The sequence below is a fragment of the Pollachius pollachius genome, assembly GCF_949987615.1.
Source record: "Pollachius pollachius genome assembly, chromosome: 14".
In the NCBI taxonomy this organism is placed as follows: domain Eukaryota; kingdom Metazoa; phylum Chordata; class Actinopteri; order Gadiformes; family Gadidae; genus Pollachius; species Pollachius pollachius.
This window is the reverse complement of record NC_136947.1, coordinates 18,964,834-18,976,332: the sequence shown is the minus strand read 5'-3', so window position 1 is coordinate 18,976,332 and position 11,499 is coordinate 18,964,834. Positions and strand designations below refer to the sequence as shown.

The following is an 11,499-nucleotide window of genomic DNA, read 5'->3' as shown; positions in this document are numbered from 1 at the left end:
TATTTGTTCCTATACATGTTTTTTATTTACATAACCTACACAGGCTACCCATTCATCCCAATTACCCAGAGTACATTCTGGACACAACCGGCCCACCGCATACTCCGGCCATGACTGGGCTCCCCTGAGATTAACTGTTTAATACAAATCAGGATCCCACCACACATCCAGTAGGCTTCTACCCAAACACCCAGGACCTTCTCGCTGACCCTACAAGAGCCAGTGGCCCTATTCACACCTGGCCATATGATTAAAAACATTGGTGGCCTCTACATCTCCATCACCAGTACACCATCTCCTCTCAATGACTTCCTTACATGTGACAAGTTCAAACCACCGCAAGCCCCCATACAGAACCAAGCTTGACACTCATACAGATGTTCAGTGGGGAATCTAGGTAAAAGGTCACCATGCCGGCTCCGACAGGCGCCATTTTGGGGGAGTTGAATAAGCAGCTGTGGGGGTGGGTGGTGGTGGTGGTGGTGGGGGCGGGGGTCCTCCTCCTCCTCCATGCCTGGAGCTGCAGAGGGGCTTGGCAGCACTTCAAGACCGAGACATGAACTGTAACCTCCATTCTTCATCCTCTTCTTCTCAAAAACAAGGCCGGTCGATTGTTCTGTACCGTCTCAATGCGGACGATTGTGTTCATTTCCTGGCTTTGGATTTGATATGGCCCCTTTAGCCTACATTACAATTTCAGCAATAGTAAACCTATGTATGTGTAGACTGCAAAATCTTGTCAATTGTGCCACATTATAGTCTAGGCTCGCTCAGTAATAAAACAATTAGGAAATTTAGTCAATTCAAAAAAGTGTAATAAAATAATTTTGGACTCACTTTAATAAAAGCATGGCACTATTTCTATTCAAAAGTTCTAGTAGGCAATTTGACCAACCCCTTTTTTGATTTTATTTTCGTTTTTCTTTTTATATTGCTTTACTTTTGTTTTTGTTGTTTTTGTCCCTATGTCCCTTTAATTTCTTTAACATTTTAGTTGGACTAATCACTATGGTCAAATTCAACCATTAAACGATAAAAGGCCTACATAGTCTACACATGTATGTGGCCGAAAGGCCTACCATGGGTCTATAGGCCTATTTGGCCCTCAGGCCGCTACTACTGCACTGTGGGCTGATCTTCACTGTGACGAAAGGTTCCCCCGTTTATAAAATATATAATATAATAATTATTGAGGCCTATATTTTCTCCTTGAAAAACGTGACCACTCAGGTGACGGTCTAACAAAAATACCTAGGCCTATCTCAAACCATATACAGAAACACTCACTGCGCACACAGCACAATGCCACATGTGGATGTCGGATTGGAATCAAACAAAAGCAAGTCGGTTCGGGTTAGTTGGTGTAGGCTACTATTTACCGTAAAAATAATGAATGGCATTTCACCATCTCCATCATCTCATGTTTTTTTTTTTCAACGATTCAGCCTATTTTTAGCTCAACCAGCTTGTTCGTAGGCGCTTTAATAAGAAGCACATCCACGCTTGGTACCCGCCAGCCATATGAGGAACTGCTGTATTGTCAATGCTCCCCACGGCAGTGTTGCCAGATTGGGCTATATTGGGCGAGAAATCTGGCCCTATCTAGCAAAATTGCCCATCGGCATTGTGCGCAATCTCGCTGTTACCTTTCACCTAATTAGCCTCCTCCTCCTGCTCCGCAGACCGGGGTTAACCCGGCCCATGCCTCCTTCTTTTGTAGCCCGTCAGTGGATCGCGTATGTTCAGAATCTGGGATCTTGGGAATTGCCGCATAACGTGAGCATTCTGCGCGCCGTGAACTTTCCCCTAATTCTCACAGTCCTCCATCCTCCTCAAGGCGTACCACTAGACAGCAGCCTGGTATCATGTGGCCGCTTCCCTCCTGACGTGTGTTCTATTGTGCATCTGACTCATTCAGCCACGGTGTTTCTCAACATTCTCTGCGTGATAGGCCTACTTTAATGAATACAATACATACTTACTGCCTTAACAGAAAGTCACATATCTTTTTGTTTTAATGTAACCATATTTAATAAACTAATTTTATTTATTTCAATTTGTATGGATTCACTGGTCCACATTAATATTAAACATATTAATGCCACTAATTTGTTCCTAATAAGGAACTTTTTATCGCAACCATCCTCATTCATACAACATATGAATATCTTCAACATGCCACTGCAAATAAAGGTAAGTAAAGGTTTAATGCACTCTTATACTCTGATACAAAAGGTATTCTAGAAGAGAAGGCTTGTAATTGTCTTTAGTTTTGGACTTGTTTAGCATCAGCAACCCTCCATTTAGTAAAATAGGAGTATGAATATGTCATATGTCATGGTCTTCAAGATTACAGTATCTGCATACAAATTATCAGCTGTCAGGGTAAGTTCCTGTCAGCCTGTCCCCATGACCACATGACAACCATCACCATGGTTACAGCCTCTGTGGAGGATCGCTTACGGATCCAAGTACATATTAACTGCAAAAGGCCATCATGCTGTTGGTTTTATTGTGCTCCAGTCTGGTTACAGTTGGGAAATATCTCTTGTTCCAAATGTACCTAAAGATAAAAGATAAAGACAAGAGACGAGTAAGAGGAAGAAGCTCGAGATAATTGCAGTGTCTTTTCTCGTACCCGCAGCAGTGCAAGCCAATAGCCGCGTTACATCACTCTTCCCCTTCTTCCTCTCTGCCCTGAAAGAGTTAATCAGGAAGGGAGGGAGGGGGGGGGGGGGGGGGGGGGGGGTGAGCGGGGGAGAGAAACCTGAGAGGAACTCCACTCCCCCTCCCGGGCCCCAGCCAATAGCAGCAGCCGTCTGGCGGCATGCGAGGGAGGTGAAACTATAAAGGAGTTGCAGCACGCCTGCAGAGGCAGAGACCAGAGCTCTGATAACCAGAAAGATAGAGATACTCAGTCACTCAGCACAGGACTTCTCAATCCAGAGACTGTGCTCATCACTCTACTGCTGCACCACACAACCTTTTTATTAGTACCCGTCTACTCAACAAGCGCAGCACCATGAGGAGCTCTCTGTCCGCCGTGACCCTCTGCCTGGTGGCCCTGACGGCCGCTGGCTTTCCCTTCGAGAGGAAGGCCAGCTCCAAGGAGAAGCGTGTGCAGTACGCTGCATGGGACGACGTGAACGTCATCGCCCACGGCCTGCTGCAGCTGGGCCAGGGGCTGAAGGAGCACGTGGACAAGACCAAGGTCCAGATGAGGGACATCTCCGTCAAGCTGAAGGCCTCCAACAGCACGGTGAGCGAGCTGGGCCGGGAGAGCCAGCGGCTGCGGGCCGAGGGGGAGGCGCTGAGGGCCCGCGCCCACGGCCTGGAGGACCGGGAGGACCAGCTGCTCAATGCCACGGCCCAGCTCCGGAGGCGAGCGGAGGAGGCGCAGCAGGAGCGCCGGGCGGCCAGCGAGAGGCTGAGCCGTCTGGAGGAGAAGGTAGACAGCATGCTGCAGGGAGACGCCACCGCCAAGGGGAACGCCAGCGAGGGCCGCGCCATCCAGGTGAGCAGAGACCAGAGAGTCCTGGTGGGGGCACTGTGGAAGGGGAGAGGGGAGTCCTGGTGGGGGTCCTGTGGAAGGGGAGAGGGGGGCTGTTGAGTTGATTAGAGAAGACAATGAGGCTGTGAGGAGATTATCTCCTCCCCCCCTTTATCTCCCCCCCCCCCCCCCCCTTTGTAGGTGGCATGCAACAGGCATTGCACCTACTGCTTCTGGATGCAATGATGCACAAGTGTTAGAAATGAAGGAACTTCATGATTAACATATTAATGATTGCAGTCACTATTTGAACTGCTCTAGCAAAGAGTTTTGATTAACAAGAAAGGTTGGCTTTAATGGTGATGATATTTTGACGGGCTCAAAGGGGATCTGACTAGAGTTCTATTCAGATGCACAGGAAGTGCTTGGAAGATTCTGAAAAACAATGTGGCGCAGGTGTACGGTTACATTATAAAGGCTGCTATTCTTTAGAAGGTGGCTGTCGTTCAGCATGCAAGAGAGCCAAGGGTTACACATGGCTTGCAGCTCTGCGGTTCTCCATCTGCAGACTAGCATGGGCTTGACACACGCTACAGAGATTGAGTGGAAAAATGTTCCCGCACTGAATGAGTTATGTAAGCTGAACACGCTCCGGCGCAAAAGACAAAGTGTGCTGCAGTGTACTGAATGACTTTTCCAGATGGAGGCTTTTGAAGCATGCGCCTCTATTCAGAATCAACAAAAGCCGACTTATTGAGCTCCGTTTCTGAGCAAGCAATTGCACATTTGTACTGTACTTATGTGGTGTCCTCTTTATGTAACATGGCTAACACACAGTAACGTACCACATGCTCTTTAACACATATGTTGACTGTGGACGAACATCATGCTGACTGTAGCGGGACCTTGCCTCTTCTTTTGTAGTCAATGCTGGAAACGCAGAACAAACGCATCGACGACCTGATGGACAGAATACAACTCCAACAGGAGAAGCTGGACAAGCAGAACACACGCATCAAATCCCTGCAGAGTCAGGTAAGGATACATCTGTGAACCTGATGATTCACGGGGAGAGACACATCTACACTGTCGGGCCTCCTGGGGGGTGCTCTGCTTTTTCCTCAATGTTTGACCGTAGATTCTCAACCTTCACAGGTCCAGCAGACAAAGGAAGCCACCAAGAGCGCCAAGGCCATGAGCCGAACGATCAGCGTGGAGCAGCAGGACTCTCCAGTCGGTAAGCCAAAGAGCCACTGACCATCCCCCCCCCCCCCCCCCCCCCCCCCCCCCATTACCCTGACTTAATTTAAGGGAATCAAATCCGGCGCCAAGGGCTGCACGCCATCTCTAATTTGAAGACATAAAGAAGCTTAAATCCGATGCAATTAAAATCAAGGACAGTGCCTGGGCAAGAACTTTGAATTCATTCCTGAAATGTAAAACTGAGGAAGATGTTTCTAAAACTGAGAAAAGTGTTTATAAATCAGAGAAAGTCGACTTCGCCTCGGGTTGCTTAACGATGATCTGATGCTGGAAATATCAAAAAGTTAGTTTAGAATTAATTTATACTTGTTTGACAATTTGTGGGTAAATTGCCCGGTTGCCCAGCCTTCTCTACGGCTCAGCTGGGTCTTGGATTTGAAATGAAGTAAAACGGTTCCTGCTTACATAAAGAGCTCTTTCTTCAGAGCTGAATTCAGTTGGAGGCTGTCCAGCTAGGCTAAAGGTTTCTGCCTCGGCACTACTGGCTGAATACACCCCATCTTCCTGTGTAATCATTAGGGGGATGTTGCAGTTGCAAAAGTCTGTTACCAAAGAATCGTATGGATCTTTATGATCTTACTATCATTTAGATTATAATGTCAAAGGGTTAAACATAACATGATTTTCTTCAAGATTAATGGAGACACAAAAGATACATCAGACGGGTGGCTATTCATCCAAACTATTGCTAGGGACAATTCAGTCCTGCCTGCATTTTTGAGGAGTTATATTCGTACCCAAGTAAACGTCCATAAAAATGTGTGTGAACAGGTCTTAGCATGTGGTCTGTGGCCTACGGCCTAAGTCCATACGGAGAAGTAGGTGAGAGGTGAGCAAGGAATTTGATTGGTTCAGCCAGTGTGTGCAAATCACAATAAGCCTTGTGAATACTATGCTCTGACATCAGCAGGCTTTAAGGAATTCCGTCATAAGCAGCAAAATGTGCGCCTGGCAGAGCACCAACTAGGGGAAGGTTCGCTGGTCTGGGATGGTGTGAAGCCAGGGTCAGTCAGAACCACGAACAAAAGGATTACTCACTGTTTTCCCAGCAGGGGCTGGAAGGGGTTCTGGCCAAACCTAACAGGCAATAGTCCTGTGATATCCAGACCTGGTTCCTCTGGGTAGTAGTAAAATAACAGACCAGTGGGGGGGAAGTGGGCAGGGGGGAGAGACATGACGGCCTCGTTTTACGAGTGAACTTTGTACAGACATCCCTTTTTTCCTGTTTTCTAGCAGACTGGGGCCTCCTTTCAGCCCGTTTCCCCAGAACGCCCTCGTTTACATTCAACATAGGACAGCCTTCAGGAATGCACAACCTTTCCCCTAGATCTGTCACAGAGTCAGACGTCCCTCCCCCCACCTCTGCAACCACCACCGCCACCTTTAGTCTTTATTCATACTCTCCTCCCATCCACTTCATCTAGACCCTCCCCACCTCTCTTCTTCTGACCCTTGGATCACAATTAAGCATTAGAAGAAGGAGAAGTGTGCCAGAGTTGAGGAAATCCCCAGAGCCCCAAGGTCTGGGCTCGGCCGCGAGCCATGAGCCATCAGTCTGGAGGAAAGGTCAGAACAACCAGGAAGAGAACTGTCTGTTAAAATAACACAGCTATCAGATTAACCTCCTCAGCTTATCAGATAACGGCCCTCTAAGTAGATTAAAAAAGGGGTTAAACGTCAATTATCACACTTCCTGAGACTGCTGTATCCACTGACCTCTTCCAGTGCTAATAGCGCAATGCAACAGTCCAGATGTATAGTATGGTGCGAGTGGGGTGCCATCAGTACCCTATAGGTGTTTGACAGTCGCGTGCTCACCTGAACTTCCACAGTCAGCTCACGTTTGGGTTCGTTAGCTCCGATCTTGCACCTCCCAAACCTTCTGCACGCCCATGGCCATGCATTCCTCCGTCACACACAGGCTGCTGTGCACGTGAAGAAGGGGAACGCGAGGGGGCTTGGGGTTAGCTGCATGTAACAGGTAGTAGCCAAAGCCAGGGGGAGGACTGCTTGGGAACTGGGATAAAGGTAATGTTTATTAGTTGGATACTCACACCCTCCCTTCTCTCAATTTCTGTCAAGAGACTCCTAGAAACATTGTTCATATTGGCTGACTCAGTGGTAGACCTGCCATTCAGTGTGATAATGTATTTTATTTGAAAACACCCTGAAAGTACCTCCATGCAAGGGGAGGAGGGGTAGATTCAACATGTGAGCCAAGCGTCAGTAGATGATGAAGGTGTACGGGGAAATCACCCAGGTGATGCAACAACAAAGAGTTTTGTAACAACGTAATAAAATGACATCTTGCAAACGCCCCGAAGACAAAAACAACACAAACAAAGCATATTATACAATTGCAGTTACTTTTACCCATTGTTTCCCGTAGTTAAGATAAAAAGAAGAAAACAAAACTTGTCTGCAATCTTAAGAGAACAATGAAGGCATGGTAATAATGTGGTTTGGTTCTGATGGGAGTGTTTCCAGTGTTTCAGTTAAAGCCCAGGTGACTAACTCTGTGTTTGCCTTCTCTTTTGCCTTTCTTCCAGAAATTGCCTCCAACTGCCATGAGCTGTTCCTGAGTGGCGTGACCTCCAGTGGGGTGTACATTATCCAGCCCCACGGCGGCCAGGCCTTCAATGTCTACTGTGAGATGACCGCTGAAGGTGGTTGGACGGTGATCCAGAAGCGCCACGATGGCTCCGTGGACTTTGACCAGTTATGGCAGGCCTACCAGAAGGGCTTTGGAAGCCTGAATGGTAAGAGATCTTCCTCCATTGAATGGACTGGGTTGTCTGAGTGCTGGACTCAGTGTGTGCTAGCTTGGCGGATCAGATGTGGGATGAAGTATGAGGAAGATGTGTATAAGGAGAGTAAAATCTAAATGATAACCACACACTGTAAACTGAATTCCTGCCATACCTGTATGCATGTTTAAACATTTACTTATTTCCTATTCTAGGAGAATTCTGGCTGGGATTGGAAAATATCCACTTGATGACCAAAGATGGCGACCACCTTCTCAAGGTCCAGTTCTCGGACTGGAAGGACGAGTCTGAGTCTGTGGCCATGACCTTCAGCGTGGGCGGTGAGGACAGCAAGTACGCCCTCCACATCCAGCCGTCGGACACCATGGGCAGCCTGGAGAGCAGCCTGGCCACCGACGCCACCGCCGGCCTGCCCTTCTCCACCCGCGACCAAGACCACGACCTCAAGAGTGACACCAACTGTGCCAAACACCTCTCTGGTGAGTGGTCAAACCAACCCCCCAATGGAAAGATAACTGTAACTGTATTGATCATCTATCCATAAAACAGGGCAGTAGTTTAACTCAGATTCCTGATGTCTATGGTCTTTTATAGGCGGCTGGTGGTTCAGTAACTGCGGCCACTCCAACCTGAACGGAAGGTACTTCCAGAGCCCTCCCCCCAAGCAGCGGCACCAGAGGAAGCAGGGGGTCTTCTGGAAGACCTGGAGGGGGCGCTACTACCCCCTGAAGACCACCACCATGATGGTGGCCCCCGCTGAGATCAACAACAGGGCGTAAAAGATCAGAACTGTAAACAAAAAGAGAAAAACAATGTATAGGGATTCAGGAAGTGCAAGATTCTTTCTCTGTTCCCATCGGCTGCTTCCTGGGTTGGAGGTCTGCTTGAACCTGTCTGGTTCTGACCGGTTTGAGGAGACTTTTACAACAAAGCGACGCCAAACGAAATTGATCTATATCAGTGTATGGGCCCTGCGTTTGTTTCAGCATCGCCACGTTTCCCTGAAAAGCTACGACATACCTTTCGGTAGTCGTAGAGCAGCCGTTGAACGATGATGGAAACATGCTGGAACATACCGACGCAAATGCTGAGAGCCCTGGTGGTGTAAGGATGATTCGCGCATAGCATGTGAGCGTTCTGGGCGGTGAGGCCGAGGGCAGGCCATTGCTTAAAGAAGCTGAATTGTACACGAGGCGTCTGACAGCAGGTCCGGGCGTGCTTATGGTATGGTGGGCCTCATTTTTAGACGAGTTGAGACCCATTGGCCAACATATAAGTGTCTTAAGATGTCTTGTGAGGTTAAATGTATTTCCAGCAGGTCAAGAGAGCACCTACTGTTCAAATATGCTGGGTGAACTGTTCGAAATTCATATAAGAGTCAGAGAGACCAAACTAGGCCGATTGAAAAGCCCTTTGACGTCCATTGGTACGGACCAAATGGCGGCTATCCTACAATGACTGCTGACCATATGACCATGATTGCATAAGTAACCCTGCGTTTACCATGAATATATTAACCACTGTGATCCGGGAGCACAGTATTTCCATAGAGTGGTTTCACACAGCGGCCACTGCTGAAGAACATTCCAGTCTTTGTACACAATAACTTACTTGCCTGTTGAAACAATGTTGAAGTGTTTTCTCCAACAGTTATTTTACTTTCCATTGGAGATTTTTGGGAAATATTTTAAGTCATATTGACTGTGTTTATAAGAGTGACTGTTTGTACATAATATATGAAAGAACGTCTTCTATCCTCTATGAACTTCTACTACAAGTGTTTCTGTAACTTGTGAGAATGTGTTATAGTTGTGTCACTGTTCTCTATTTATATACCTTTAAAAATCATGATGTATTTTTTCTGGTGCTGCCTCTTTGTAATTTATTTTGTCTTTCATTTCCTTATGTAAAGTTTTTTTAAACAGATATCAGATTTATGGCCAAAAAGAAGCCAATAAAATTGATTTAAAAGAAATACTGCTGCTGGTGGGTTATTCAATGAAGGTTGTTGAGCTAAATTGAGACCTCTGTGGGAAGTCTGTTCCAACTTGGAAAAGACAGTGCATTATTTTACAGTAAAACAATACATAGTTCAAATAAGCAATAATTGCCATTCCATAACACTTCACAGTTCCACATAGATGTTAATCACAACCTACTCAAAACCCACACATTCAAATGTAATTCAGTCCCGTTCCCCAGGCCTGCCAGGTTGAGTGAGATGGATGGATCCGGACCTCCATGTCTCCAGCCACTCATGGATCATGTTGTGGGCCCGTTGGGAGCGGTCTGAGCCCCTGGCTGCCTGCTGCATACCAGCAGGGACGGGAGGAGGGGAGCTGCCTGGAGCTGCATCAAGCCGGATCATGCAGCCCTATGCAGCCGAAGGGACGCTCAGAGCACACAGATTAGAAAACCTTTGAGAACATCACACCCAGAGCCCTACAGATTTATCCCGACGGTATGGCTCAGTGTTAGACTCATTAGCACATTGGAGAGCATGTTAAAGTAATAAGTTACTCATCAATAATTGGGGCCATTGACGCCCCCTCTGATTCTGACCATGCAAACATAATAATAGAAAAAGAGGAGCTTGATTCTGATGGAGCGATGTGTCATTGGCTCAGACCTCATACCCCGTTTCTGACAATACATATGACCTCATGTTGACTAGACTTGATCAGCAGACATTATAAAAAGAGGAACTTGATTCTGATGAAGTGATGTGTCGTTGGCACGTCCTCAGTAAACGTGTGACTCCCGCAGGCTGCGGTCGGCCGGTGATGATCACTTGAGCTTCTGTGTGTCAGCTTCGATTCCTCACTCCTCCTCCTGACTCGCCTGCTAAGTGCTGCTAAGATGCTTCCCTCCATCACCTGCGCCATCACGCCATCACAAAATCCCAGGTAATCTTCTAGCACGCACGTAGGCGGGGTGACGACAAATCACTGGGATATACCTCTGGTGAAGTGTTTGTCTAGCTCTATCTATCCATCTCTTTATCACTCCCTACCATCCTCCCCCATCTCCCCCTTCTCTCTCTGCAGTGTTTAATAGCAAATGGGATTCTCATATATATTTTTTAATGACACAGATTCTAATTAAAATTTAAGAGCAATATGAGATCACCTATTTCAATAAAGTCAATAACACTATACCAACATTTGCTTCACAAACACATATCACAACCTTGGACAATGTATGGTTCATAGCACCCCTCAAGCTAATACACACTGCAAACAGAAATATTTTAAACCTATTTCCTCGTCTTAAGCTCCTAACTATCGTCCTCCATTGTTTCTGACTATGTCGTAGCTGTCTTGTAACACAGTGTCTTCTTCACTGGGTTAGGAGGAGCATCAAACCATCAGCACGACCAGGCCCAGCCATCAATCACCTGCCCGTCGGCAGCCCTATAAAGACCGGGAGTTTTGACGCAGGAAGCGCAGAGGGTGGGAGGCGGGGTTCATCAATTATGGCACAGTTACTATGGCAACGATGACACTGAAGGGCCGGTGGTCTGTGTGAAGCCCGTGGCCACGTGCGAAGCTTGAATAGGAGCGGCAGAGAGGGGCGTCCGTGGGCGGGGACCGTGGACGTAGCTTTGATGTGAAGGAGCAGAGAATCCATTAGTGTGCTCTATGGGTGGCTGCTGTGGTGAAACACAGCCCAGCGGGCCAGAGTACACCGCCATGAATGTTAATAAGAGAAACCTTCATATATAGTGTATTCTCTGGAGAGGATGGGTCCTCAGCCACTGAAAAAAGACAAGGTGCAGGTTGACAACAGTCTGCAAATGCAATATGATGGACCCAGATAGCAAATCTATCCTATAGAGTTCCAGTGGGACACACAAGCAGATAGATGGATATGGTAGATACTAGGGGTGGGAATCACAGGGTACCTCACGATACAATACCGGATACATGGCCTGCGATTCCAATAATATCGCGATACAGCGATTCTGAGTAATCAATA

At 47.2% G+C, this 11,499-nt stretch overlaps 1 protein-coding gene across 1 annotated transcript; it reads left to right on the top strand.

The window, feature by feature from the left end:
* Nucleotides 1–2,941: 2,941 nt before the first annotated feature.
* Nucleotides 2,942–9,448, top strand: angptl4 (angiopoietin-like 4). Its single transcript, XM_079751010.1, has 6 exons — nt 2,942–3,514; nt 4,415–4,525; nt 4,646–4,727; nt 7,303–7,512; nt 7,716–8,000; nt 8,116–9,448. Exons 1-6 carry the CDS (start codon nt 3,023–3,025, stop codon nt 8,298–8,300), a joined length of 1,365 nt encoding a protein of 454 aa, XP_079607136.1. The 5' UTR covers nt 2,942–3,022; the 3' UTR covers nt 8,301–9,448.
* Nucleotides 9,449–11,499: the final 2,051 nt, after the last annotated feature.